This window comes from Puntigrus tetrazona, chromosome 12 (genome assembly GCF_018831695.1).
Source record: "Puntigrus tetrazona isolate hp1 chromosome 12, ASM1883169v1, whole genome shotgun sequence".
In the NCBI taxonomy this organism is placed as follows: Eukaryota; Metazoa; Chordata; class Actinopteri; order Cypriniformes; family Cyprinidae; genus Puntigrus; species Puntigrus tetrazona.
This window is the reverse complement of record NC_056710.1, coordinates 5,838,646-5,863,490: the sequence shown is the minus strand read 5'-3', so window position 1 is coordinate 5,863,490 and position 24,845 is coordinate 5,838,646. Positions and strand designations below refer to the sequence as shown.

Below are 24,845 nucleotides of genomic sequence, written 5' to 3'. Positions count from 1 at the left end.
AAGGGATTTTGACATAAGTCTTTACATGTTCACTTTGTAAAGACATGGCCAATACTTCTGACCATCAACCTACTGATCCCAACTGAAGTCCATTGGAGAATCCGGAAATGTTTTCCTTAAACGTTTATTTTCTTGCTAATTAAGAAAGACAAAACATCTTGGATGATAAGGTTAAGTAAATAATTAACAACAAGGAAATGTAAATTCTAAAGTAAATTATTCTTTAATCTTATGTACCATCCAAAATAAATATCCATCTCACTTTGACTTATAGTAAACTCACTTCATGGAGTGAATAAAAAAGGATTTAAAATAATTACAAATATGAACCATAGTAAAGTGAATACCTTAGCTAGAATACTTAAACTTGTGCCATTGTTATACTGCCCAAAGTTATAGGTAGGATGCCCAAAAAAAACCCCAAAAAACAAAACAAAAACATTTATTCAGTCCTGTAAAACATAATCCATTTTACACAAAGACATATATTCACCTAGTAGCAAATAGAAGTGATAATAGAAAAGCAAGATGTAAAATAATTGAACATTTAAAATATACTGATATTTTCCAAGGTTAAAAGGTGTTTTTTTTTTTTTTTTTTTTTTTTTTTTTAACAATATTCTTCTCTCATTCATTTCAAATACAGTTAAACAGACTAAAAAAAGAAAGCTTTCATTTTATCATGCGTTTGATAATATTAACTCTCAAAACATTTTTAAGTGTGATTTCAGTGTATATACACTCAAATATCTCATTTGAAAAAATGCAAAAATAAAGCATACAATAAAAAAAAGTCTTTTTCCAAATAAAAATGGAAAAAGACAAAAATAATAATTCCACGTGAAAAAATAGCAACATTTATACATAGAATTGTTATAAAATACTTTTTATTAAAAAAAGTACTACAGCCTAAAAAATCTGTTATTTGCCTCTACAAATTAATTATTATTATTTTTAGTTTTTTTCTTCATTATTTAAAAGGTTCTAGATTGCCCGTCAAGGCAGAGTCCATGAGGTCATCATCCTCTGTATGCATATATACAGGACTTGGTCGTGAGGAGCGTTCAGAGCTAAGCATTGACATTGAAGTTTCCGAAGCTATAGGGGATCTGGACCAACCATCTGTCTTTACTGGGTGAGAGGACGGTCCACAAGACATTGTTGATTTTTTCTTTTCTTTTTCTCTGTCTCGCTCTCTGTCTCGCTCTTTTTGCTTTTTCTTCTCTTTTTTATGTTTCTTGTGTTTTTCACTCTGGCTAATGGACATGGAATTCATGTAGTCTTGAATGGGTTGGTGTGGTCTCATAGTTTGGTCATCTTCAGAGCTAGGACTGTTTTGATGAGATTTTTCAGCAATTGAACTGCTACCAGACTCACTCTCACTGTCTGGATTTATAGGCGTGTACCCAGGGGAACGGCTATGACTTGGAGAGCTACGGTCATGTTTTGGTGTAGAGCCACTGAAAAGAGGAGATGCTTTGTGACCCGAGTGCTGGGGACGCATGGTACCATCTCCAGAACTTTCTCCAGGTTTCTGAAGAGTTACTTTAGATTTTATGCTTGGAGAACCCCCTTCTGGCTTGCTGATGATAATTTTTGCCACACCAGTGCCTGTCACAGCACTACTTTTAGAATCAGTCTTCTTGTCACCAGAATTTCCCCCTGATCCAGACACCTTGGACTTGCCATCTTTGTCCATCTTATCTCTCTTGCTCAGAAACTCACCTCCCAGGGAGGACATACCGTGCTTGGAGGTTGTAGGACCAATATTTTGCGGCACTACCCCACCTGAACTGCCACCACAACCTTCGCCCTCCTCTCCACTAATTCCCCCACTACCCACACTCTTCAGTTTGTCTATGACTGCAGTAAGAGATGGCTTTTTGTTTCGGCTTGGGGATTTGCCTTTTGAATTAGGGTTGTTTCCACTTCCACCACCCCCTCCACCACTGCAACCACTGCTCCCATATTGTGACTGACCATTTGAAGAAAAGGGTATAGAGCCAGATGATGAAGAGGAGCTTGCAGAGGAAGTAGATGATGAAGTGCTTGTGGATGAGCTACTGCCTAACTGTTTTTGGGTTCCCATTCCACCACTTGAAGACTTGGACCCTCCTGAACCTCCACTGCCTGAGCCAATAGGGGATTTAGCCTTAGAAGAGGGTGGAGTTCCAGGTACCTGGCCTTGTTGAAGTTTCATTGGCGAGGACAGTTTTTCAGAACTTCCAGAGCGAGAGTGTGAGGGTGATATGTTGGGCTTGATGTTGGGGTTCATGAGTGAGCCGGGCGGTTTACCACCTTGGGGCTTAATTTTATTTCCACTTCCTGTTCCACTGCTGCCACTACTGCCTGAGCCTGACAAACCGTGCTTTGTTATGGGAGAAGAGGATGGCTTGCCTACACCCATCCCCATGGAGGATCCTTTAGATTGAGAAGACATACCACTTCCAATACCTGCCATGCTTGATTTGGGGATATTGCCTTGCCCAACTGAGCCTTCAAGTTTACTACTTTTTATCTTCCCTAAAGAAGAGTGAGAATGGTGACTTTTGCTACTGCTTGTACCACTTGTATTACCAGTACCTCCACTTGCTGAGCTACTTGTTGTGTAGCCTCCATGAGACGATGTTTTTCCTCCAGTTAAAGTCCTGGGTATTTGTATAGTAATTTTGGGGATTGGTGGAGTAGCACCTCCCGGTGGTGTCTGAGACCTGCCTGAGCTTCCAGGGGACTTGGATCCACCTGCGCTTACTAATCCTCCAGAAGTGGCACCCCCACAAGGAGGAGTGTATGGCCGACCCCCTGAGCTATGTGAAGGTGACTTGCCATCTGGATCTAGCTTCTTACGTTTTGGTGGTTTATCTTTTGATTTGCCCTCACTTGAAGGAGTACGGCTGCGCTTTACCTGCTTAATTTCAGAAGAACATACATTCCCCATTCCTATTCCAGAATTTCCTCCCCCATTATCCTCCTTTGCCCTCATCTGCTGTGGTTTAACTTTTGTGTCACTGCTTTTAAAATCATTACTGGCTACCACAATGCCCAACATGAGTGGACTTTGGCCTCCACCAGTATGTGGAAGGTGCGAGTCCGCCATATCTGATGCTGGGCCTAGTGTTGGCTTTGCTCCACTACCATTCCCACTAAAAATACCCATTTCAAAAGGGTCTTTCAATGAAGCCTCTGGAGTATTTTGGCCATGTGAGGCAGGATTCTGAGGTGTGCCTGTAGGAGTGTTCTGCTGACTTCCCCCACTAAAACTTTTAACCAGTTCAAGATCTGGGTCAGGGCTGGGGGAGCTATCTTCAAAGTAAGTCTGTGAAAAACTTCCCTGCCCTGGCAAAAGCTCTGGGTTAAAGTCTGTGTCTGGGAAAAAATTAGTTGAGGAAGAATCACTATTGGGTGTTGCTGCAGTAGCAGCTTCTGCAATCAGATCTGCTGCATCAGTAAAAGGATTTTCATTGCTGTTTGCATTGAACAAGTCTGCCTCAAAAACAGCACTACCTTGACCTGAGCTGGAAGAATCCCGGAGTGGAGTTCCCAATGAACCCCCTTCCTCACCAGCCATGAGGTGCTGGCCATGACTGCTGTTGCTTCCTTTGTTGGCCTGATCAGGAATATCAGACAAAATATCATTGATATCAGGCCCAATACTGTCAGAGCTGGAGAGGCGGACCATACGGGGTATGGATCCTTGTGGCTGAGACTGGACTTGTGTCTGGGGTTGGACATGACACTGAGAGTGGTATGGCATTCCAGGACCTGAAGGTGGTGTTCCACACTGACTTGGAGCTGGAGTGATACTGTGAGGGGTGTCAAGTCCATCACCTGGAAGACTAACATCAAAAATAGGGTTCTGGGAGGCGTCAACATCCATGGAGAAAAGCTCTCGGTGGAAATCATCTTCAGAATGGTGTGTATGATGATGCTGTTGGGTCATACTTCCCACTTGCTGCTGAGATGATTGTTTCATGTTCATTCCACCACCTGCTCCCATTACTCCTTTATCAGAGCCTCTTGGACGCTTTTTCTTGCCCTTGGTGCCAGGGCAAGACTGCCCTTGACTATCTGTCCTCGGGGAGCCAGATGAGTTCTGCCTTTCTAAAGGGCTACTGCCATACAGTGCAGCAAAATCTTGTGAGGGATTATCCTTCAGTAGGTTCATTAGCATGGGGTGGTTTTTGGTATTGCTTGCTGGAGAGGTGGTTGGTGGGGGGGTCTGATGGGGCTGAGGTGGCTGGGGAGTAGGACTGGACCCAACACTGCCAGTTATTTGCAGAAGGCTAGTTAAGATTGGATTCTGAGTAACTTTACTGAAGTCATCTGAACCATGGCTCTGAGTCTGTTGATGTTGCATTGTTTGCTGTTGGCCTCCAACCTGTCCTATGGTGTCCACACATGAGCCCCCCTGACCAGTACGACCCATGTTAAAAAGTGAGGTAATTGGGCCTTGGAAAGTTCCACTTCCTCCTACACCTACAACACTGTTGCCTCCTGCAGAGTTGGTTCCATTATTTAAACCAGGAAGACCAACTGGATTGCTCCCATCTGGCCCTGTACCCATTCCCATGTAGCCTGGGCTGCCAGTTGGGGGCAAGTTTTTCTTCACCATAATTTCCACAGTTTCAGCTATAAGGGACAATGCTGGAGTATCTGCTTGAATAGTCTCTGCTTTACGTCGAATGGCACGCATAGTCACAGGAATGGACATGCATCTAAGGAGAGAAAAATCAAATGCAACATCTAAAAAGTTTTTCTGAAACAATGTTAAACATTTTTAAAAAGACATTTTACCCAAAAAAGTAAAAAAAAAAAAAAAAAAAAAAAAAACATCAACTGCTCCACCTTATGTTTCTTTGTTCTGTTAAAGGTCTCATGCTATGAAAATTTCAATTTAGGTTTTTTAACATTAATAAGAGTTCCCCTAGCCTGCCTATGGGGATGTTCAGCTGTAACCCTTCAGGGGATGTTAGCTGTATGATGCAGATTGAATGCGTGACACTATTGGGAGTCAAAGTTACTGGCAGCAGGAAGCCTGGTATTGCAGTTCCTTGCAGAATTTTATTTCATGCGCGAATTGTACTGCAGTGTGGCTCCAGAGTGGATGAATCTAAATATTTTTAGATGAATGTGTAGCTGTTCTAGCAGATTCTAGCTTTTGGAATATAAGACCCAAATAAGAATTTTCAGTAGTCTATATTGTCATCTGAAGTAAGTTTGCCATGCTTTGTTCTGATTGAGGAAAAAAAAAGCATTACCATAAAACATGCTACCAATGGTGATTTAATCTAACAATTAATTAACTCATATCACATCAAACCCTGCAGATTATTATTTTTGTTAAACTTTATTCTCAAATTAATGTTAACATCAGCATTGTGCGATATACAGTATGTGTTTAGTGTGTAGATTTAAATTTATGTACAGTTTAATCTGTAATTGTCACATTCAAATTGCATATTAAGAAATTATTTTAACTTAAAAAGCAAACTATGCTCACTTCAAACTGGTTTTCTTTAAATTAAAAAAAAAAAAAAAAAAAAATCTTGTACAATCCCAGGCTATCTGTAATCAGAAGCACATTTAAAACTGGAATATAATTATATTTCATTCATTTTATATAATCATTTTTTGGATTATAATCCGTCATCAATATGTTTTTTGACAATTATTCCAACTGCTCTGAGAATAGGCTACAATTAAACAATTTGTCTCCTGCAGGATCCTGACAGGTGAATAAGGTGAGCCAGAATCTTAATGACACAATGCCAAGCTAGAATTTCCCTCAAAAACCTACCCATACAACTCAAATTAGAAAAAGAAAAAAGATAATCGTTGTAAATCGAGCTAGGTGGTGAATCGGGCTGGCTGTCTGGCTGGTTATATACTTTATCAAATATTGATGTGTCATTCAGGATAATTTTTAACAAAAAATTAAAATAAATTATGGACTGAAAAAAGCCAAGCAGTAATGATTGGTTATTATTTGACATGGTGATTTAGAAAAAAGAAAAGAAAAAGACACTTGTTATTTTGTAGTGCAAGGTTATGATGATGAAAAAAATTACTAAAAATTTAAACAAAACTAATTTCATTTATATTTTTCAAAAAGCCAAGCACCTTTTCATAAATATGGTTTCCGAGGGTTTTATAGGATTAACATTTAAAGTGAACATCAAGTACTTTAGGCATATTAAGCAGCTTAAGTACGAACCCTGGTAATATTTGTTATAGCTGTAATTATGTATTCTAACAAATAGGTTTATGATGAAAATAAGTGTAGATACAAGTTAAATTGCACAATAAACAAATTACAAACAATAAGAATGGTTTTCATATTTTTAGGTGTTTAGATCCACTTGTGATTTTGTCAACAATGTGTTTACAGGAGGCATAAACAACTGTTTTTGATGATATTCGCCAAGCTACGTATTTGGAAATAACGTACTTGGCCATGTTTATCAGAGGTCTGATTTACACAATGGACTCATTTGAAGTTAATTATGAGTTCTGCTTTATTCTTCAACCGTATGTGTTTACATGAGACAAACGACTGCTTTGTGATGTAGTTTCTTGTATGTCTCCTATTACATGCAAAGAGCAGTTGACGCGACTGTGACGTACGCATGTCAGTAAAACATAAAAATAGCTCAAACGCACTTAATTTAGATTTGACATATGTTCTTTTACACGTATTGTGTCCAGTTGCTGGTGTGTTTTCACTTAAAGGCTTTGAAACACATCCAAATAAGTTTAATGAGGACACGGCAGTGAGCCACAATGTGAGGAAGATGGCAGTCAAACATGAATAAAGCCCACATGCACTCAACTTAATATGTTCTTATAATTATATTCTGTAAATTCACTGAAATGCTTAATTAATGCATATTTAAGATTAAGATGTGTAAAAAAAATAAAATAATGATGCTACAGTGAGCTCTGCGCTCTGGTAGCTATACACTGAATTTGTAACAGCTTTTGTTGTGTTGTAACGGGTGGATTGCAATAACTGGAGTATTTTATTTTAAAAGTTTGCAAAACAAGTACAATTGTTGTGGTTTTGTGAGTCTAAGATATCAAAGATATCTAGTTATCTGTTACCAAAAACAAAAGTCATCTCTGCAATGCAGAGGGAACAGAAGCTGCAAAAGAACAATAAATCTTTGTACAATAAATCACTATTTTTCTGCACTAAACAAGTGAAATTTGCCAAGATATTTTCAGAAATGATATTGTATGATATAGACAAGATATTGTACATTTTTCATTACATTTTAGAAGAGATACAGGACTTTTCGGACTAATATATATATATATATATATATATATATATATATATATATATATATATATATATATATATATATATATATATATATATATAAATATAGACTCATATGAGAGAGAGAGCGAGAATGCTGCAAGAAGTTTAAGAAGTCCTCAAGATTAACATTTACCAGCTCTTATACCTACCTCTGGACTACTTTGGTAATGAAGTCATCAGTGCAGATCAGAGCATCAGATAAACCCTTGTAGAGCTTACAGGCTACCTGTCTTGAGTCAATCACCTCCATCACCACTGAGAGCAAGAAACGGACTGAGTTAGACATCAGACCATGTAAAACTATGGTAACTTAAGTTTACAATACGATATTTATACAGTAAAAGAACACTAAAATGTGAAGTGTGGTTTCCTTACCACAGACAAGTGATTCATTTACAGGGTGTTGAAAAGATACACTGAAGCTCGAGTCAGTTAGTGGGCACACTTCAAACTGTAGCAGTCCAGGAGTATCTGTTAAAAATATAAGATTATGTGCATTGTTCTAGCATGATTTTTTTCCTTTTTTCTAGTCTTTTAAATTTACTAAGAATGTTTGCTGCCAATAAAACACACAATACAACACAATATTAAATTAATAATTTCCACAATACTAAATTTCTTATGCAATCACATTTTCCTCTTTAGGTTGTGCATTGTCAATAAATGTAAAAGTTCCATCATTTACTGGCAAAAGCATTTTTTCTAATCTACCAACTATTATGAAAAATTATTATGAATGACAACACACCCACCTTCCTTAATGTACGTTTTTTTGACGCAGCTACCAATCAGTGTGTTGTAAGCAGCCTGATGTCTTATAATGTCAAGAAGAGCAGGCACCTGAGCAGGATGTCTGAAAGGAATCTTGGAAACATAAGTTCCTTGAAGAGATCTCCCATCCTGCACTGGAGCATCACCATTTAGGAAATAACAATGCTGCTGTCCTGGTAAAGACTAATCAGACAGAAAGGCAATGTATTCAGAGAATCAGATGAACATAGTGATAAGGATATACTGTTTTAATGAACTGTGGTTCATTATTTATACAATACAGCAATCATGTTCAGAAAAATACATGACATGAACTTATTTGCTCACCAATTTTAGCTCAATAAAACTTTAGTTTGATCTCGTCTTATAGACACTATTTGGAAACTAAATAAAAACCATCTGCCTGTGTATGTCTATCTATCATTTAAAGACAGAGAGAAAGAGAGATGAATCTACGAACATTAACTTTAAAAACCAAAAAATGTAATATTGTCTAAATGTCTAATACTCACTGCATAAAAATTAATTGATTTGGCCAAAGAAGGAGGACTGGCCTCTCCCTCCTCATGCAGTTGGCTCTTAATGATGAGATCATATAATGGGAACAAGGTAGGTGCCGTCTCAAAAACAGGGATACCTATAAAATAAATAAATAAATAAATAAAACAAGTAAAAAAACAATTTAGAAGTGGAACTAAGAACCAATAATAACAAATAAATTGCACAGCTCACCAAAAATTTGTACAAATAAATTTAACAAAATCACTTTTTCTTGTTTGATAGATTCACCGGGGACATGGACAACATGGAAACACAGAAAATTTGAATTGTCATGGTATCTCACCTTTAAATATGAATACTGGATTATTACATTTGCCTTTTCACTCTCTTTGCTTTTGCATGTAACCTGCCAAAACTCAAATGCAGAGCACATGTGCATCACTCAGCACTGTGCGGTGAGATTGATCCTTTCTGCTTTGACGCGCAGCTGGCGGATGCAATAGGTTTTGCTGCTCAAAGTTGCTTCACGTATTTGCTTTATGCGGTTTCACATGTGTGTTAACTTAAAAACAGAAACTTATATTAGGGAGTTTTCCCTTGTTTTTGCAACTGGCCGACTACATGTCCCAGTATAACAAGTCATTGTTATGTGGTGCTTACAAAAAAGATTTACTATCTGGGTTATGATATGGTACATAGTAAAAAAAACAAAAAAAAAAAAAAATGTACATATTGACGGATAATTCAAACTTTTTTCCCCCATTCGCTCTGATAAGATAACCATAGCTAAATCAAGGAAGTTTACTGCCGTACCATGGCATAGTGTTATCACGTAGTGCCTGAAACAGCCAATTTAATTTTTTGGGTCAACTATGCCTTTAATACCAAAAACATTATTAATAATAATAATAATAACCATTTTGATGTAGTAGTCTACTAAAGTCTTCTACATATAGGGTTTCAAGCTGGATTATATACATACCTGTAGTACTGCCCATTTTTTGAATATATGATAAAGAAAATGGCATCAAGCGATTCATCTTCAGGAAGAAACATGCTGGTAAATCTACACAGTTCGAGTTTGTTACAGAAGAAAAGGATGGAGTTCTAGAGGGGGAAAAAGATTTTGAATTAAAAATTAAGGTTTAGACAAACAGTTCATTAACATCATTAACAGGACAAGTGGAACAACCAGTACATAATCATACAAGGATTCATAAGACTTTATATATAAATGCACAAACCACATAGGTCCCAGTCAAGAAAATTCTGGTCTTCCATGGAATAAATTACACTAGATTACACTATGGTAAAGACAATTTGTACTGTTAATAGAACTTTAATTCACTGTAAAATCTGACCCTTTGTTATCCACTGGATGAGATCCTGTGATTAGAGGAGCGATGGGTAGCTTGTAAACCGACGTGGTGCCCTCAACAGTCACTGACACACTTACACCTAAAGTACGGGGAACTGCGGAACACAAAGGTATTAAACAATGTTCTTTAATTTTAAAACCTTTAGGTAAGTACTCAATTCAACTATATTTGCTGACACCGTTTCCTTACTATTGACATCAGTATAGTTCAGTTGGGCTCCTGTTCCTTCCTCAAAGATGTCATTTGGAGAAACATAACACTGTAGAGATACTAGATGACCACCGCTCCTCGCCATCAATAGTCCCACACTGCCGTGAAGTATTGTCTCTACAGAGTTGGCATTAGTGGCTATCCTACGGTAGAAATTGAGTAATTATACCCTTTCAAAATAATAACAGTTGTTTCCTAATACACAAGATGGAAATTAATGTTATCACAGATACAGAACTGGTGACTTGTTTGAAAACATTCTGCATGATTGTAGTACAGGAAAGTCAGCACAGATTGACTGCTTGCTGACCTCTTAAACAATGTTTATCTTTAACAAGGAATCTGAAACAAAAGAGGTCCGTGCTCACACACACACACAATTGTTATTACAAATTATTCATTTCAGTTAATTGTTAATTACTGAAATAACTGCATCAGAAGCATGATGGCATAAAAAGAATATTACAACTAATATTACATTGAATGTCAAATGATCTTCTCAAAGCTTTGCACAAATTGTAGACTGAAGCTGCCTTTTTTGCTGCATGTTTAAAAATGTTTAAAATATTCACAAATAGATCAATCAACTCATACAGTGGCAATAATGAATTTATGAATGTGTTATAGATTAGGGCTATTCCCTAATAGTCGACTAACAACATACTCACAAAAATAACATTTTTGTTAAACTCGAGTACAATACTCTTGTTTATACTTGCATAACAGCAGGGCTATATCTTAACTTTTTTTTCACATAGTGCTGGTGCTACAGAGTTTCTAATGTAGCACTAGTTAGGGGTGGTCAATACGGCAAAAATATCATATCATCATTTTATTCAGGAATGTCACAATTCACAGTTTCTCACAATTCTATGTCATGTACATTTTACTATTTTTTTAAGTTGCCTGAGCAGTGTAGCCATTCTACTTTTTTTGTAAAAATATTAAACTAAAGAGGGCGAAGTTAAAAATCTTTTGCCAATATTCGTTCTTTGTTATTAGAAATACATTATAACCAAACAGTTACAGATTCACCGTGACGTGTATAGTATTTTTATCTATATTTATGAAATTTTAATGTAAACCAGCAACATTTGATTACCCACATTCTTTAAAAATATCTTTTGTATTCAACAAAAGACAGAAATGAATACATGTTTGGGGCAACATATGAGTGAGCAAATGATGACAAATTAAATTTTTGGGTGAACCATTCTTTTAATGATAGTTGGCAGCATGTTAAGTTATGTCTCTTTAAGACCTGCACACATCCATTTCTCTCTGAACCTTTTTAGACATAACTAGCTGTAAACCGTGCATGCTTTTGACAGTATTAAATGTGAATGACAATGTATAAATTGTATACGTTTGTAACCAGATGACAGATTTTCCATTTTTGGTGAACTATTCCTTTAAAAAAGGAACACTCCACTTTTTTTTTGGAAACAGGCTCATTCTTCAACTCCCCCAGAGCTGCCATGTGATGTCACTGCACCTGCTGCAGTATAGCTTCTAGTCATATCAGCCAACTAATCACATTTTCTCTTTTTCTGTCGGTGTCAGTACAGAACATTAATACAGAAGACTCAAGTTTTAAATAGGAAAAATATTGTAACTCTGATAATTTTTGAACGCAATGCTTACTGAGCTGATTGGATTCAATGATCTATGCTAAGCTATGCTAAAAGTGCGAAAGGCAGAAAGGAGATCAGCTAAATGAATTCAAAAACAATAAAACTCAACTTCTTAACTCCGAGGGAGTTGGAAAATGAGCCTATTTCCACAAAAAAAAGTGGAAAAACGTGATTTTTACAATAATAAAATGTCTTTTTTTTTGTTTAGAATGAAATTACTAAATTATACAGTTTTGAGAAGTAGTGGGCTTTCTTTTAGTATGTATAGGCTTTATGGTGCACTATGTAAAGAAAAAAATATAATTTATTTTACCATTTATATATATTTTCAAATGTGGTTTATCAGTTAAAACTAAACCTATGATAACTTTTTAGAATATTGTTAACCTTTGTCTGTAATAATTACCTACTGTTCAGCAAACTCAATCTTCTGAGAAAACTAATCCAGTCCAATTGCGAATGTCTATGACTACAGACAACATTTTTTCACAACAGATTTCCTTGTGTGTTTTGGTCAGCATGAATTACAGTAGATTATTTACATAATATAAATGGGTCGATCTGCTGACTTTGTGTCGGAATTTATTTTATTGGGACATTCTCCTCATGAAGTGACTCCCTTAATTGCAGTGCAAAGTACTCTGTCTTGTGTTCTTCTGCGCTTTTTCAGAGAGGTCTCTCATGCAAATGTGTTATTGTGTGTTTGTTTATAATGCAGACATGACAAACTTTTGCACTTTGCGTAAGTTTATATTCCAAATATATATGCAAAATATTGGTTCCAAAAAAAAACAAACAAAAAACCAAACCTGTTTATTGGTTGAATATGGGAAAGCTTGGACCAATCTGGCAACAAAGGTGGTACTAAGCATCAACAATCATTTCTGTTTGGCTCAAAGAAAAACAAAATGCACTGGTTTCTTCTGACAAATCAATGTAGTTAAAATGAGATGACAATCATGTACATTACTACAGCCTCTGAATATCCAAATAAAGACATTTTGTACAATTTTCCTTTAAGTTTGAAAGAGTACAGTTGAGCTCAGGGTAAAACGCCAGTTCTGTCTGTGCTGAAACTCAGCAGTCAATCAAAGCATGATTAAGCTTTTTTAGCATGTGATTTCTGGAATGTCCAAAAAGACCCTTCCATCGCTGTATACAGCATCTATACAGCAGCTTAAGCTTGCTGTTGTTACAAATAACAGTTCAGAATGTTTAGCTCAAGACGTACAATGAGCCTTGTACAATCAGGCCAGGAATACCCTGAATAAAGAGATTAGTTTATCAGCCAATTAGTTTTAAGCATTCAATGGCCCCATAGATTTAATATTAAGATATAATTAATATTATCTGAATTGGCTAAGAGTAGCAAATCAAAATAGTTGGAAGAAAATGCACTTCCAATGACCTAGATTCTTTGTGGAAAGTTCTCAAAGCCATCATCAACAAAGGCCAACGAAAGGTGTACTTCCTTTGCCAGCTGAGGAAATTTAACCTACTGGTGCTGCTGGAACAGTTTGAGTCTGTTAATAATTCAATAACTGTCTGGTTGTGCTCCGCTACAAAAGAACTCCAAGAACTGTATTCATCCAGAGTGAAAAAAATCACTCTGGATCCCTATATACAAGTGCATCTCAATAAATTAGAATGTCATGGAAAAGCTCATTTATTTCAGTAATTTTAACAAAAATTGTAAAATACATGTATTAAATAAGTTTTATGCGCACAAACTGAAGTAATTTAAGTCTTTGTTTCTTTTAATTGTGATGTTTTAGGCTCACATTTAACAAAAACCCACCAATTCAAGATCTCAAAAAATTTGAATACTTCATAGACCAACAAAAAAATAAATTTAATAGAAAATTTAAAGAATTGTTGGCCTTCTGGAAAGTATTTTTATTTACTCTACATGTACTTAATACTTGGTAGGGGCTCCTCGGTTCAGGTCTGGCCAGTCAAGCACACCAACACCATAGTAATTTAACCAACTTTTGGCGCTTTTGGCAGTGCGGGCAGGTGCCAAATCCTACTGGAAAATGAAATCAGCATCTTCAAAACGCTGCTCTGCAGAAGGTAGCATGAAGTGCTCCAAAGTTTCAGTGACGTTGGTTTCAGAAAACACCAGATGATGACATTGCACCCCAAATCATCACAGGCTGTGGAAATTCAACACCGGACGTCATGCAAATTGGGATATGAGCCTGTCCATCTTTCCTCCAGACTCTAGGACCTTGGTTTGCAAATAAAATACAAAACTTGCTCTCATTTGAAAAGAGAAATTTGGACCACTGGGCAACAGCAAAGTTCTTCTTCAGTTCAGATTAGCAGCCTTCCTCATGACTGTGTGGCCTAGTGAACCAAATTGAGAGGCCATTGAACGTTAAGAAAATTTATTTAATACAGAAGTTTCCCAATTTGAGTTGAATTACTGAAATGAACTTTTCCATGAAATTCAAATTTATTGAGATGAGCCTGTATTAGTGCTGTCGATCGATTTATTAAATCCATATAGCTAAAAAAAAAAGTGTTAATTACAGGCTAATCTTGAATCTCCTCTTTCGTTCAGATATCAATCAATCATTTTTATTTATATAGCGCTTTTAACAACACGGGTTGCAGATACTACAAAAGGTAGTATCCTCACAATTATATTCCCTCTGAAGAGAAAAATAGTATCTGTAAAATACAACAGAAATAATAATTTGCAGGGTTTGATGTGATATGAGCTAGCTGATCATTAGATTTAAATCACCATTGGCAGCACGATTTATTGCAATCCTGTTTCCCTCAGCTGGTCAGATCAAAGTGTGGCGGACCTATTATTGCTTGAATTAACTGAGCTCCTGAGAGCGACCCATTCATTCAAAAATGTTTGTAAAAACAGTCTGCATGCCTAGGTGCTTAATTTTATATACCTGTGGCCATGGAAGTGATTGGAACACCTGATACCAATTATTTAGATGGACGAGCGAATACTTTTGGCATCATAATATATATTCCACGTTTGTAGTTTAGAATCTTTGATTAGGAAGTACATTATTTCCACTGTTGACTGACAGCTACATATTCACCTCAAAACCTTAGATTTATCCAAGCTAGAGCTGCGCCGCAGTACAACCCACACATCGAATATAATTTTTCAAGTAAATGCAATACCAAGTTTTCAAACATAAATGGGGAAAAAGAGGCCAAATTTACGGAATCAAGCTTTAAAAATAACTTCTAATTTAAGTGAACTTTAGTCTTCACATAAACCCATTATAATAAATGTTATATTTAGCTAGTGTTAGAGATGTGTATTGACATTATGCAACTTTGACCCTTCAGTTTCAGCTTCCATCTGGTATAACACGTCTTGTTCTGGGTCATGACATGACATGGCCTCTATATAATATCTTAGACTGGTATGGGCGCCAGAGGAATCTGAAGGAATGAAGGTTCTGACGCACAAAAAGATATGTGACTAGCGATAACTTATGTGACGAACATGTCTGAAGTCTTTGTTTTGCCTGTTGCTTTTACTTATCTTGCCCTGTCCTTTCCTCTATAAATAAAGTGACTTGGGATTTGAGCTGGGGGGAGGCAAAAGGAGGCAAAAGCAGGCAGGGAGCCAAAAGGAGGCAAAGGGAGGCAAAGGCCTGCCCGGCCCCCGGCCTCGGGCGGACTGGGATCCGTCTGGAGGCAAAAGAAGGCAAAGGGAGGCAAAAGAGAGAAACCTGCTTTTCTCCCGCTTGCAACCGACAGTGCAATCCTTGCAAGCTAAAAATCCAAAAACTTGTCTTGTGTTTTATTTCGCCTTGAGTTGATCCTTCCTGGTAAAGAGCCGTTTGAGTGAAATAGTCTCAACAGCTAGGCTACCTGTGCCCTTTAGCAGAAATGTCCGAAATTTAATGAAGTTATCAAACACTAATTTCTTTAAGAACTGTCACTTCTGAACATGACATGGATCTGACACATCACTCAACACTCCATTTTTCCTGACCCATTTTTAGTCTCTACTAAAATATTGATGAGTTGAATTAGGTGTGTTACATGAAGGAGATAATGCTAGGATACTCTAGGACAGTTTTGGAAACCATTTCAGAGGCATTCATAATGTAAATGATGCACAACATATTATAAGGAGCAGCTTTAAATCGCCTTTTTGGTAACTTCATGCCGTAACTGACCACGACATTAATGACACAAGATTCACTGCGTACTGGCAATGCGAAAATGCTTGTTTGACTGCTAAGTGAAGCTGGAACCCACATCTGAAACGTCTACGGTTTAATGAGATTGTAAAGACATTCTGCTACTGAATAAGTGCACTTGTCAAGCGGAAAAAAAAAAAAAAGACAGAAATAGCAGTCATAAGTGGCCAACCCTAAGCTACACCCCTGTGTTAATGGAGTTGTAACAGATTAAACAGAACAGATTTAATAGCCTGTTAATGTGCCAATTTTCACATCACTTATAAGTATGTGTGTCTCTCTGTATATTTTATTCACACCTAATTTTTGTTATCTGAGTGTTGTTGTTTCTGAGTACTGAAAGCACTGACACCAAAACTAATTGATTGTATTGAGATGGGAGGAGCAAACGACAGACACAGTGGGTGTGGCATAAGGCCTCAGAGAGGCTTTTTTTTATTAATAAAATACAAAATAAAGTGTCCAAGGGGAAGGGAATGTGTCCAAAATAAATGGGGGAACTGGTGTCCTAGTCGTGCTGCAGGGGAGTGAAGGATTGGGCAGTGTTCCAGTGGAAGGGTCCAGGTAAGGGGCGGAGTACGGCGGCCGTATCTCTGGTCCAGGGCACGAGGGGCGGCAGATTCTTACTGCAGCTTCTCCTGGCTTCCTCCAAACGGCAGTCAAAGGGGAAGCCGTTTTTTTGCCCGCATTTATTTTGCACACATTCTCTTCCCCTTGGACACTTTATTTTGCACTTTATTAATAAAAAACGCCTCTCCTGTCTGTCGTTTCCTCCTCTCATCACAGTATGTGCAAATATACTTGGCAATAAAGTTCCTTCTGATTCTGATGTTGATGCTTTAATGACATATTTATTGGGAAATATTTTTTCTTTGCAAACTTTGTACCTGAACATATGCATCATCTTGGTGAGGTCTAACTCCAGAGACTGAAGAGCTAGGTACATCTTTGTCTTCAATTTGCTGTGGAAGAAAAAAATAAATAAAAATAAATGCAAATAGTAAGAGGAACTGAAAGGTATTAATTTAAAAAAAAGGGAATTCGCACTTGTCTCCAGGGAGCTTGTAAAGATTCACCAGGCCCTTCAGGTGTTTTGAAAACTCATCAAAATTTTTGTTCCTGTTTAAAAAAATAAAAAAATAAAAAAATATTAGATACATGACTTTTCCAGTTACAACTTTGTTAACATTAAATATAGGGTCCCACTTTATATGAAGTGCCCCTAATAATTGTGTACTTGCAGTGCAACTAGATGTGTATGCAGTATCTGACCAAGGAATCGTTAAATAAACATATTTTTTGTTACATTTTAATCTTCTCGTCTTAGAAAAAAAAAGGTTGTTGACGATTGTTTAGTGTTAATTTTAATGAAAGTAACAACATTTCTTGACGGCGAACATTACAGGTTTAATAATAACTGTGTGACGTGTATATATGTATTGATCAAAACTCAGAATGTGTAAATTTATTAGGCTGATGTTAGTTTTTATTCGTATTACACAGTTGGAAACACACGCACATGTGCATATATGCACTTCTAAACACGGATTTCGGCCAATGCCGATACAAAAAAAATAAAATAAAAATGACAAAAAATAGGCCCGATATATCGGTCGACCCTTTAATAGTTACTATATAAAAGTACACCTGTATTAGGGCCACTTAAAGTCAGACCAAATACAGAACTGAGTCCATGAAACTGACAAGCTGACTTTATTAGGGCAAGCAGTATGAAGTATGATACCTATTTTGGTTTTGGTGATTGTATTACAGTTATACTTTTGAAATAACATAAGCTTAGTAAGCTAAGCTTTCTAAGTAAAATATTGCTTTAGTTGCATAATTAGTAAAGCAGGGAAACTTTATTTTTTTAATTTGTCAAACAAAGGTTGAAAAGGTTGTATATTGTTTATAATCTAAATTGTTGTAAAAGCTATTATAATAACGTTAAGGCGTGTTTGTTTCGAATCATGTGTGTTTATTTGACTGGGCAACATAAATTACAGACACTCAAAAGTTTGAAACCCTAAACAGAAGTAAACAACATATGCCTCAGCATAATCCACTTTGCAGATTTACTTTCCCTTAACTTACCTTAAATGTTGTATCAGCTCAGGACAACTCTACATGACAATAAGACAAAAAAGTAAGACCACAGGGCAAAAAGACAAACAAATTTATTAATTATGCTATCCACAATAATCATATAATTCCTACTCTCACCACAGGGTTTTCACCATGGTGGGCCACTTTTACATCCACAAGCTTTCCAACTTTATCCAAATGCACCTCAACATAGAACATATCTGAAGTGATGTAACACTCAGTGCGTGAGGGGCTCAGGTGAGATCCCAACCTGTAGGCATATAGCACCACAAAAATTATTATTATTATATATTATTAATTTAGACATATTGAGATAAAATAAAAATTAAATCTCACATGTTTTGCCGAGCAATTGACTCCAGGCGATCAGTCATTGATGGCAACGAAGATACTGATGAGGAATGGAATGCAACAGGAAAAAAAAAAGATTTAGACATTCAAGTAATATTAAAATTATTTTAAATATCCACAATACATGTAAGGAATTATTTGGTCAGGAATGAATATATAAAAGGAATAATAACACTATGATCATAATTTTAAATTGATGCTGTATTATGTCGATTCTGGCAACCAACATAAGATTCTATTTTAGGCAACTTATGCTAGTAGCTTTTGCTGGGGTATAGAAAGGTAAGCTTTTAGTAATGGATGAAAAGCATTTTTTTTGCTGATCTGAAAAATGATCTAATCTGTGAGTAAAAAATAAAAAAATCGGCCCAATATATCGGTCAACCTCTAATAGTTACTATATAAAGTACACATGTATTATGTTTTATGTCCATGGCGTCCACAAAATTGACCACATCAAATTTAATAAATTATCTAAAATACTTTTAGATCTTTATAAAACAAGAATCTCCTGAGGTATCTCCACATTCCTGTATATCCTTAAAATCTTTCTCTTAAGATTCAATTATACTTTTCCTATCCTTTTTCACATTAAAAGAGTGCTGCTGCCACAGTTGTCTAATGCGTCTAATGTCTTTGCAAAGTCCAACCACTGTTGTACAGATTGAAACAATGATTTTCTAGATCTAATACTAATCCAAAACTCCTTAAAAGAATCTTGAAAAACAATCACATTACAAACTGGTATTCAAGTGCCAATATGCACTCTTTGGCTTAATAAAACTCAAAGAGTTACAACACACTTAACTAAACTGTGACAGAGGTAACAGAACATTCTTTAGTGTTAATGTAAATAGATTAAGTTGATGTTTATATCCATGAGAGAGAGAGAGAGAGACCAAGTTGGCAACACTGACAGCAACTTCAATTTCTCCAACCACTAGCTAGGCCACAGGTCAAACAGAAAATGCTCTCTTTGTTAATTGTGCGTTAATAAAATGAACACTGTTAAAATGAATTTAGAATTTTCCTCAGAGAATCAACACCCCTATGGGGTTTAGGTCTGGTGAGTTTGCTGGCTAGTCAAGAACACCGACACCATGGTCAGTTAACCAACTTTTGGTGCTTTTGGCAGGTGCCAAGTCCTGCTGGAAAATGAAATCAACAGCTTCAAAAAGCTGGTCAGCAGAAGTGTTCCAAAATGTCTTTGTAAACAGTTGCAGTGCAAATAATTCTGAAAAGGCTCTATAAAATGTGCTTACTTTAAACAGAGTGTGGATGATTGCAAAATTAAAAGTGAACTGTGGGCACTATGCTGCATAATGATGATGCAAAAAATATGTACAATATTATAACGTTTGTGGGAGCGGACACACGTTGTGTGAGTGGGTGGTAATGGTCAGAAACTCAGTGGGAGTGGGCTTAAAGGATCATGAAACCCAACATCACATTTTTTGAGATGTAAAAAGATACATGTTGCACATTGCTTGAAATGGTAATAGCTGGTAACAAATTGTTACAAAATAGAAACTGGTCATATTTGCATTTTTTTGAACATTTCCTTTATCCGGTTTATTAAAAAAAAAAAAGGTTACATTCGAGGCCTGTAGCATAAATCCTAGTCATCCGAGTGCTCTTTGGCTGCGTTGCTGCACATTATTTCTAAACATCATCAGGATCAGCAACCACTTTTAAGATATATTTATGAGCATTGTAGCATTATACAGGACAAAGGGCTCATCTAATCCAATCACTATGCAGTGATTTGCGTGAGCTATCGCAGTATTTATGCATAGGAAAGTAGCATTTGTGTCAATAGTTTAACCCTCGTTGTTGTTTAGAGCCATGGCTTGTGTTTGTGCCTTTGTTCAGTGCAACAACAGAAAAAAAGTGTTGTTTTAGTTTCCCCATAACACGACCAGAGCTGAAGTTTAAGGTGACCTAGAAAAACACTGAAAATATTTTTGTAAAGTACATTTTTACTGGACAGTTTTGTGAATTGGCGACTAATGCCAACCAGTCTTGGGGATCATCTTCTTTTGAAGAAAGATGCTATGCCAGTTCCTGTCGTCTCTACTGTCTGCACCAGCGTGGGAGTGTAGCGGTCATATTTCCTTCCAATTGGGGAGCATCTTTTAAAGATTCTGCTCCACTCACTCAACACACTCAGTGCTGCTTGCTCAACCCAAAATGCCCTTTGGCAATTTGCTTGTTCAGGACAGGGCCAATTTCTTCCGAAGGTACACACATATCAGAATGATTTTCCTTTTTTTTTTTGTCGCCAGTGGCAGCGAGTTTAACATAACCAGTGTTTGAATAATGTAGCCTTCTCAAATCGTCAATAAATAAAATAAAACCTATAGATATAAAACAGTTCAAGCATATCGCATTAGTTTAAATGTTTAACCTACATAAATGTGCAGCGTTAGGCCCCCTTGAACAGAAGCTGAAGTGTGCTCTGCAGGACATGGAGACATCACTTATTTTTTTAGTAGAAACAACTTAAATATGCTTTAATTGAGATACATAATTCAGAGCTGTCCATCTTGCTATTTATAGTATTTATTCATTTACAGTAACTCCCCTTTTATGCAATCTCCACCTTGTCTCCACACTCTACCCCACACCTTACCCCCAGTGAACAATGACCCTTTTCAGAAAGTTGCGATATGTTAATCTTGTGGAAGACAAGAGGCTTATGGATGCATTTCGAATCACTTCCTCTAACACAACCTACACGCTACCGTCAAAAGGGACAGTACTTTCAAGAATAAATCTGTATGACATGGAAAATATCAAAACAGGACAATTTCTCAACGTGTGGCCATAATCGAATATCACTGGACATCAATCAGTAATCAATTATCTAGGTGTTCCTGCGCACGTCATCAGTTGTGACTGGAAACTTCAGTCCTTCACGTTAACTATTTTAAAGTCAGTCACACAGCACTATTCTGATGCAAGTGGAATATATATATATATATACACTCTTGCTCAGAGTTGCTCTCAGATTGGTTCTAGATCACAGCAACATATCTTTGAACCAAATTTATTGATATTGATTAAATTCACCTTTTAGCGCCCTTTGCAGTGTCTCTAAAGAGTTGAGCAGCAGTTGGTGTCCAGCTGTATTATTGACCCCACGCTTTTCCTGAACAGCAAGTGAAAATAAATAAATAATAATGAAAAGATAAACATATGCAAAAACTTCTTTAAAAAGCTCTTCTCATCAGAGGGTCTTACCATGGCCTGCCGCACCACTTTGCAGGTCTCCTGCCAGGATCGGGAAGAGTTATGTTTGCTGTGGAGCCTTTCCAGCAAGCCTGTCATACGACTGTGTTTCTCTGACTCTGTCAGCAAGTGCAAACAAAATGACAAAAACATGAGAATTTCTGTAATGAGAGAACATTTTAAACTATTGACGCGCAATAGAATTAAAGAGAACTTAGTTATCACATGCTATTCTGATATACATTTGTCAGTCATATCGCACATTTTTTGTGCTTATTAGGCAAATGCACACAAAAGTTATGTCGAAAGAGAATAGATATGTGTTCTGGAGAAAACAGCACAACATAGTGCAGATGCTCCAGAACACAGCTGACTAGCTGAATCTGACCATACGCGAGACTACTGTATTACTTCAAATGCTTTAGTGGCTTGTACTATTAAAATCCATTATACTGTAAACGTATAGTTTATTGATCACTTACCCACATATTGTTCAAAACATGTAAACGCTTTATTCATCTTCAGAACAAAATTTTTGATATTTTGAATGAAAACCAGGAGGCTTCTGACTGTCCGATTGACTGCCAAATAATTACCACTGTCAAGGTGCAGAAAAGTATGAATGCTTCATCTGCCATTAGTGGTTCAACCCTAACGTTAGGAAGCTACGAGAATACTTTGTGGAAAGAAAACAAAAATAACTTTATTCAACGATTCAGCACCGCAACATCACTGTAGTCTCATTTTGGATCTCATTTTGTAAATCAAAGCGTAAATACACGTATAAGACGTATCCTCACAGAGACATCTAATGGCCAAACTACATTGGAATTTGCGAATGGAGAAAAAAATCAAGTGAGCCCGGTCCGATTCGTGTTCACAATTCACATTTTCGTAAACCGTACTTTACCCGAAAGCGAACTCAGACCACCTCCCGAGATTGTCTCGACTCGCTTCTGAGGTGTCGGAGATCTTTTGGAGAATTAATCTAAAACTAATTCCTGGACGGCCACAGCTCTGCACAGTAAGCTTCAACCAGCGCCAAATCACACCTGCTTGGACGTTTTAGTGATCATAAAGACCAAGATTAGCTGGCTCACATGTGATCGGTCAGGGTTGGAGCAAAACAGTGAAGAGCTGTGGCCCTCCAGGAATTGAGTTCGAGACCAATGGTCTGAAGTGTTCACTTATGTGCCCAAAATCATGCGAACCGTGCTCAGACCCCTGAAAAGGATCAAGGGTGAAAACACCCCTCAAGTCAATTGTGTCTGCCGTACCAGATCCATCTTCCGCTCGGAGCCGTTCGGAGACCGCGGCAGTGCTGCTGTGGGATGTGTCTGCGCCTGGGCTGCTGCTCCGGACCGCCGCCATTTTCAGAAATCGACCACAAGAGTTGACCCGATAACAGTAAAACAAAAAGTCGCTCTCACCACTAACGTTACATCAGAGCGCCGTCGCGGTCAAATAGTTCTGTCCCCTTCAAAATAAACACCGAACAAAGCGCACTGAAACCGGCAGAAAACTGCGAACAACAATGGAGAACACTAATCGAGAATGCAATGACATCATCTTCTTCCTCGGTTTTTGGTGCAACAGCATCCTGTTTGTATATCGCCACCTACTGTGTTGGTGTTTTTGATTTTTCTTCGTCCTGTAGGCTACATATACATATTTTAACAGTGATAACACTTGAAAATCCAACAACAAAATAAAATAGTACAAAATACTATAAAATAAAAAATTATAGAAAAATAACTAAATAAAATTAAATAAAAATGCTATATTTATCTTCATAGATTTCTTATTAAAAGATACTAAAATCACATTTCTGTAATTTTGCATCTCTTAAAAAATATCACAAAGGGACGTTTACAAGTTGGGAATTTGCCTTTGTGAATGTAAAAATTAGCTTAAGAAAAGAATTAAAGATTTAGTCGTCATGCGCACTTGGGCCAAACACAGGAAATACAGCATACATAGACAAGTGCAAAGACCATGAGTGTGGGCATTTGGACAGGGCATAAATCTTTCATTTGCAGATTTTATTCTTTATATTGTGTGATTTTGTCTATTATCCCTGAAACAGTTTGGAGTCTGAGTCAAAATAACCATTTCTCATTTATATAGAAAATTCTGGCACTTTTTTAACATAACAAAAGCAGGATATTATACCAAAACTCCTGAGTGTAGAGACATGAACAAAATAAGTGTTCCACTATTTCATCAGCATTCAAACAAAAAGAAAATGTTGGCTCTACATCAGCTCTAAACTTTTGTGAACATTTCTTGACATGATAAAACCTGTAGATCAATTTAAAAGACACTTCTTTAATTGTATTTGAGAAAGAATTTTTGTTGTTTTGACCAGATTTTTTTCCCAGTTAAGATTACTTACCCTGAAAAATGTGGACCAAAAAGTAAACTCTTAAAAAATAGTGATGTTGTTATGTAATTTTTGTTTCTTAATGAGGAAAATCAAATTTGACCAACATCAATCAATCAATCAATCATTTTTATTTATATAGCGCTTTTAACAACACAGGTTGCATCAAAGCACTGTACAGTATAATGACAGGGATATATAGTGACGAGAGTGACCAATTTCTTATTAAATGCAGAGACGGTCTCTGTAGTCAATTCAACGATAGTCACTAGAAGTTAAGTGTCCCCAACCAAGCAAGCCAGAGGCGACAGTGGCAAGGAAACAAAACCCCATGCATATAGAATGGAGAAAAAAAAACCTTGGGAGAAACCAGACTCAGTTGGGCTCAGTTCTCCTCTGACTGGACGCCCAGCACTTAACCTCCAGTTCAATTTTAAACGCAGCTGTGTCAGATAGTGTAAATGACTTAGTGTGTGCGTGTGTGTGTGTGTGTGTGCATCAGGATCTGGTGATCTGTCGACGGGCGCATCTAGGTTTTCTGGTCTCTGATGAACATAATCTCTGGGTGCTGATCCACCATCTAGTCTGGATACAAACTGTGAAAACAGATTGAGAAAGAAACAGGACTAATATTAGCGTAGATGCCATTCTTTTTACGATGTCACAAGTACATCGTATTTTAGGAGTAGTGTTCCCGGTTCCAGCAAATCTAAGTAATGCAGCCTAAAAATCCTTTAACGGATTTGAATAATAAAAGGTGTG

The 24,845-nt window shown here is 36.9% G+C and overlaps 1 protein-coding gene across 1 annotated transcript; it reads right to left on the bottom strand.

Moving 5' to 3' along the window:
- Positions 1-200: 200 nt before the first annotated feature.
- Positions 201-23,288, bottom strand: med1 (mediator complex subunit 1). The gene is made up of 16 exons (XM_043253648.1): positions 22,978-23,288; positions 21,713-21,819; positions 21,542-21,620; positions 18,455-18,509; positions 18,236-18,368; positions 18,107-18,135; positions 17,060-17,131; positions 16,900-16,974; positions 10,165-10,328; positions 9,958-10,069; positions 9,579-9,703; positions 8,608-8,732; positions 8,077-8,278; positions 7,700-7,795; positions 7,474-7,579; positions 201-4,715 (listed from the first exon to the last, which is right to left on the bottom strand). The coding sequence occupies exons 1-16, from the start codon at positions 23,069-23,071 to the stop codon at positions 971-973; spliced, it is 5,319 nt and encodes a 1,772-aa protein (XP_043109583.1). The 5' UTR covers positions 23,072-23,288; the 3' UTR covers positions 201-970.
- Between the last annotated feature and the right edge of the window lie 1,557 nt (positions 23,289-24,845).

Excerpts from the sequence above, each read along its gene's own strand:
- med1 (XM_043253648.1), bottom strand. The coding sequence starts at position 23,071 with ATGGCGGCGGTCCGGAGCAGCAGCCCAGGCGCAGACACATCCCACAGC. Across the intron at positions 21,820-22,977 it reads CCGAGCGGAAGATGGATCTG|AGTCAGAGAAACACAGTCGT; the intron begins GTACGGCAGACA and ends ACTTGCTGACAG. Across the intron at positions 21,621-21,712 it reads AAGTGGTGCGGCAGGCCATG|GAAAAGCGTGGGGTCAATAA; the intron begins GTAAGACCCTCT and ends CTTGCTGTTCAG.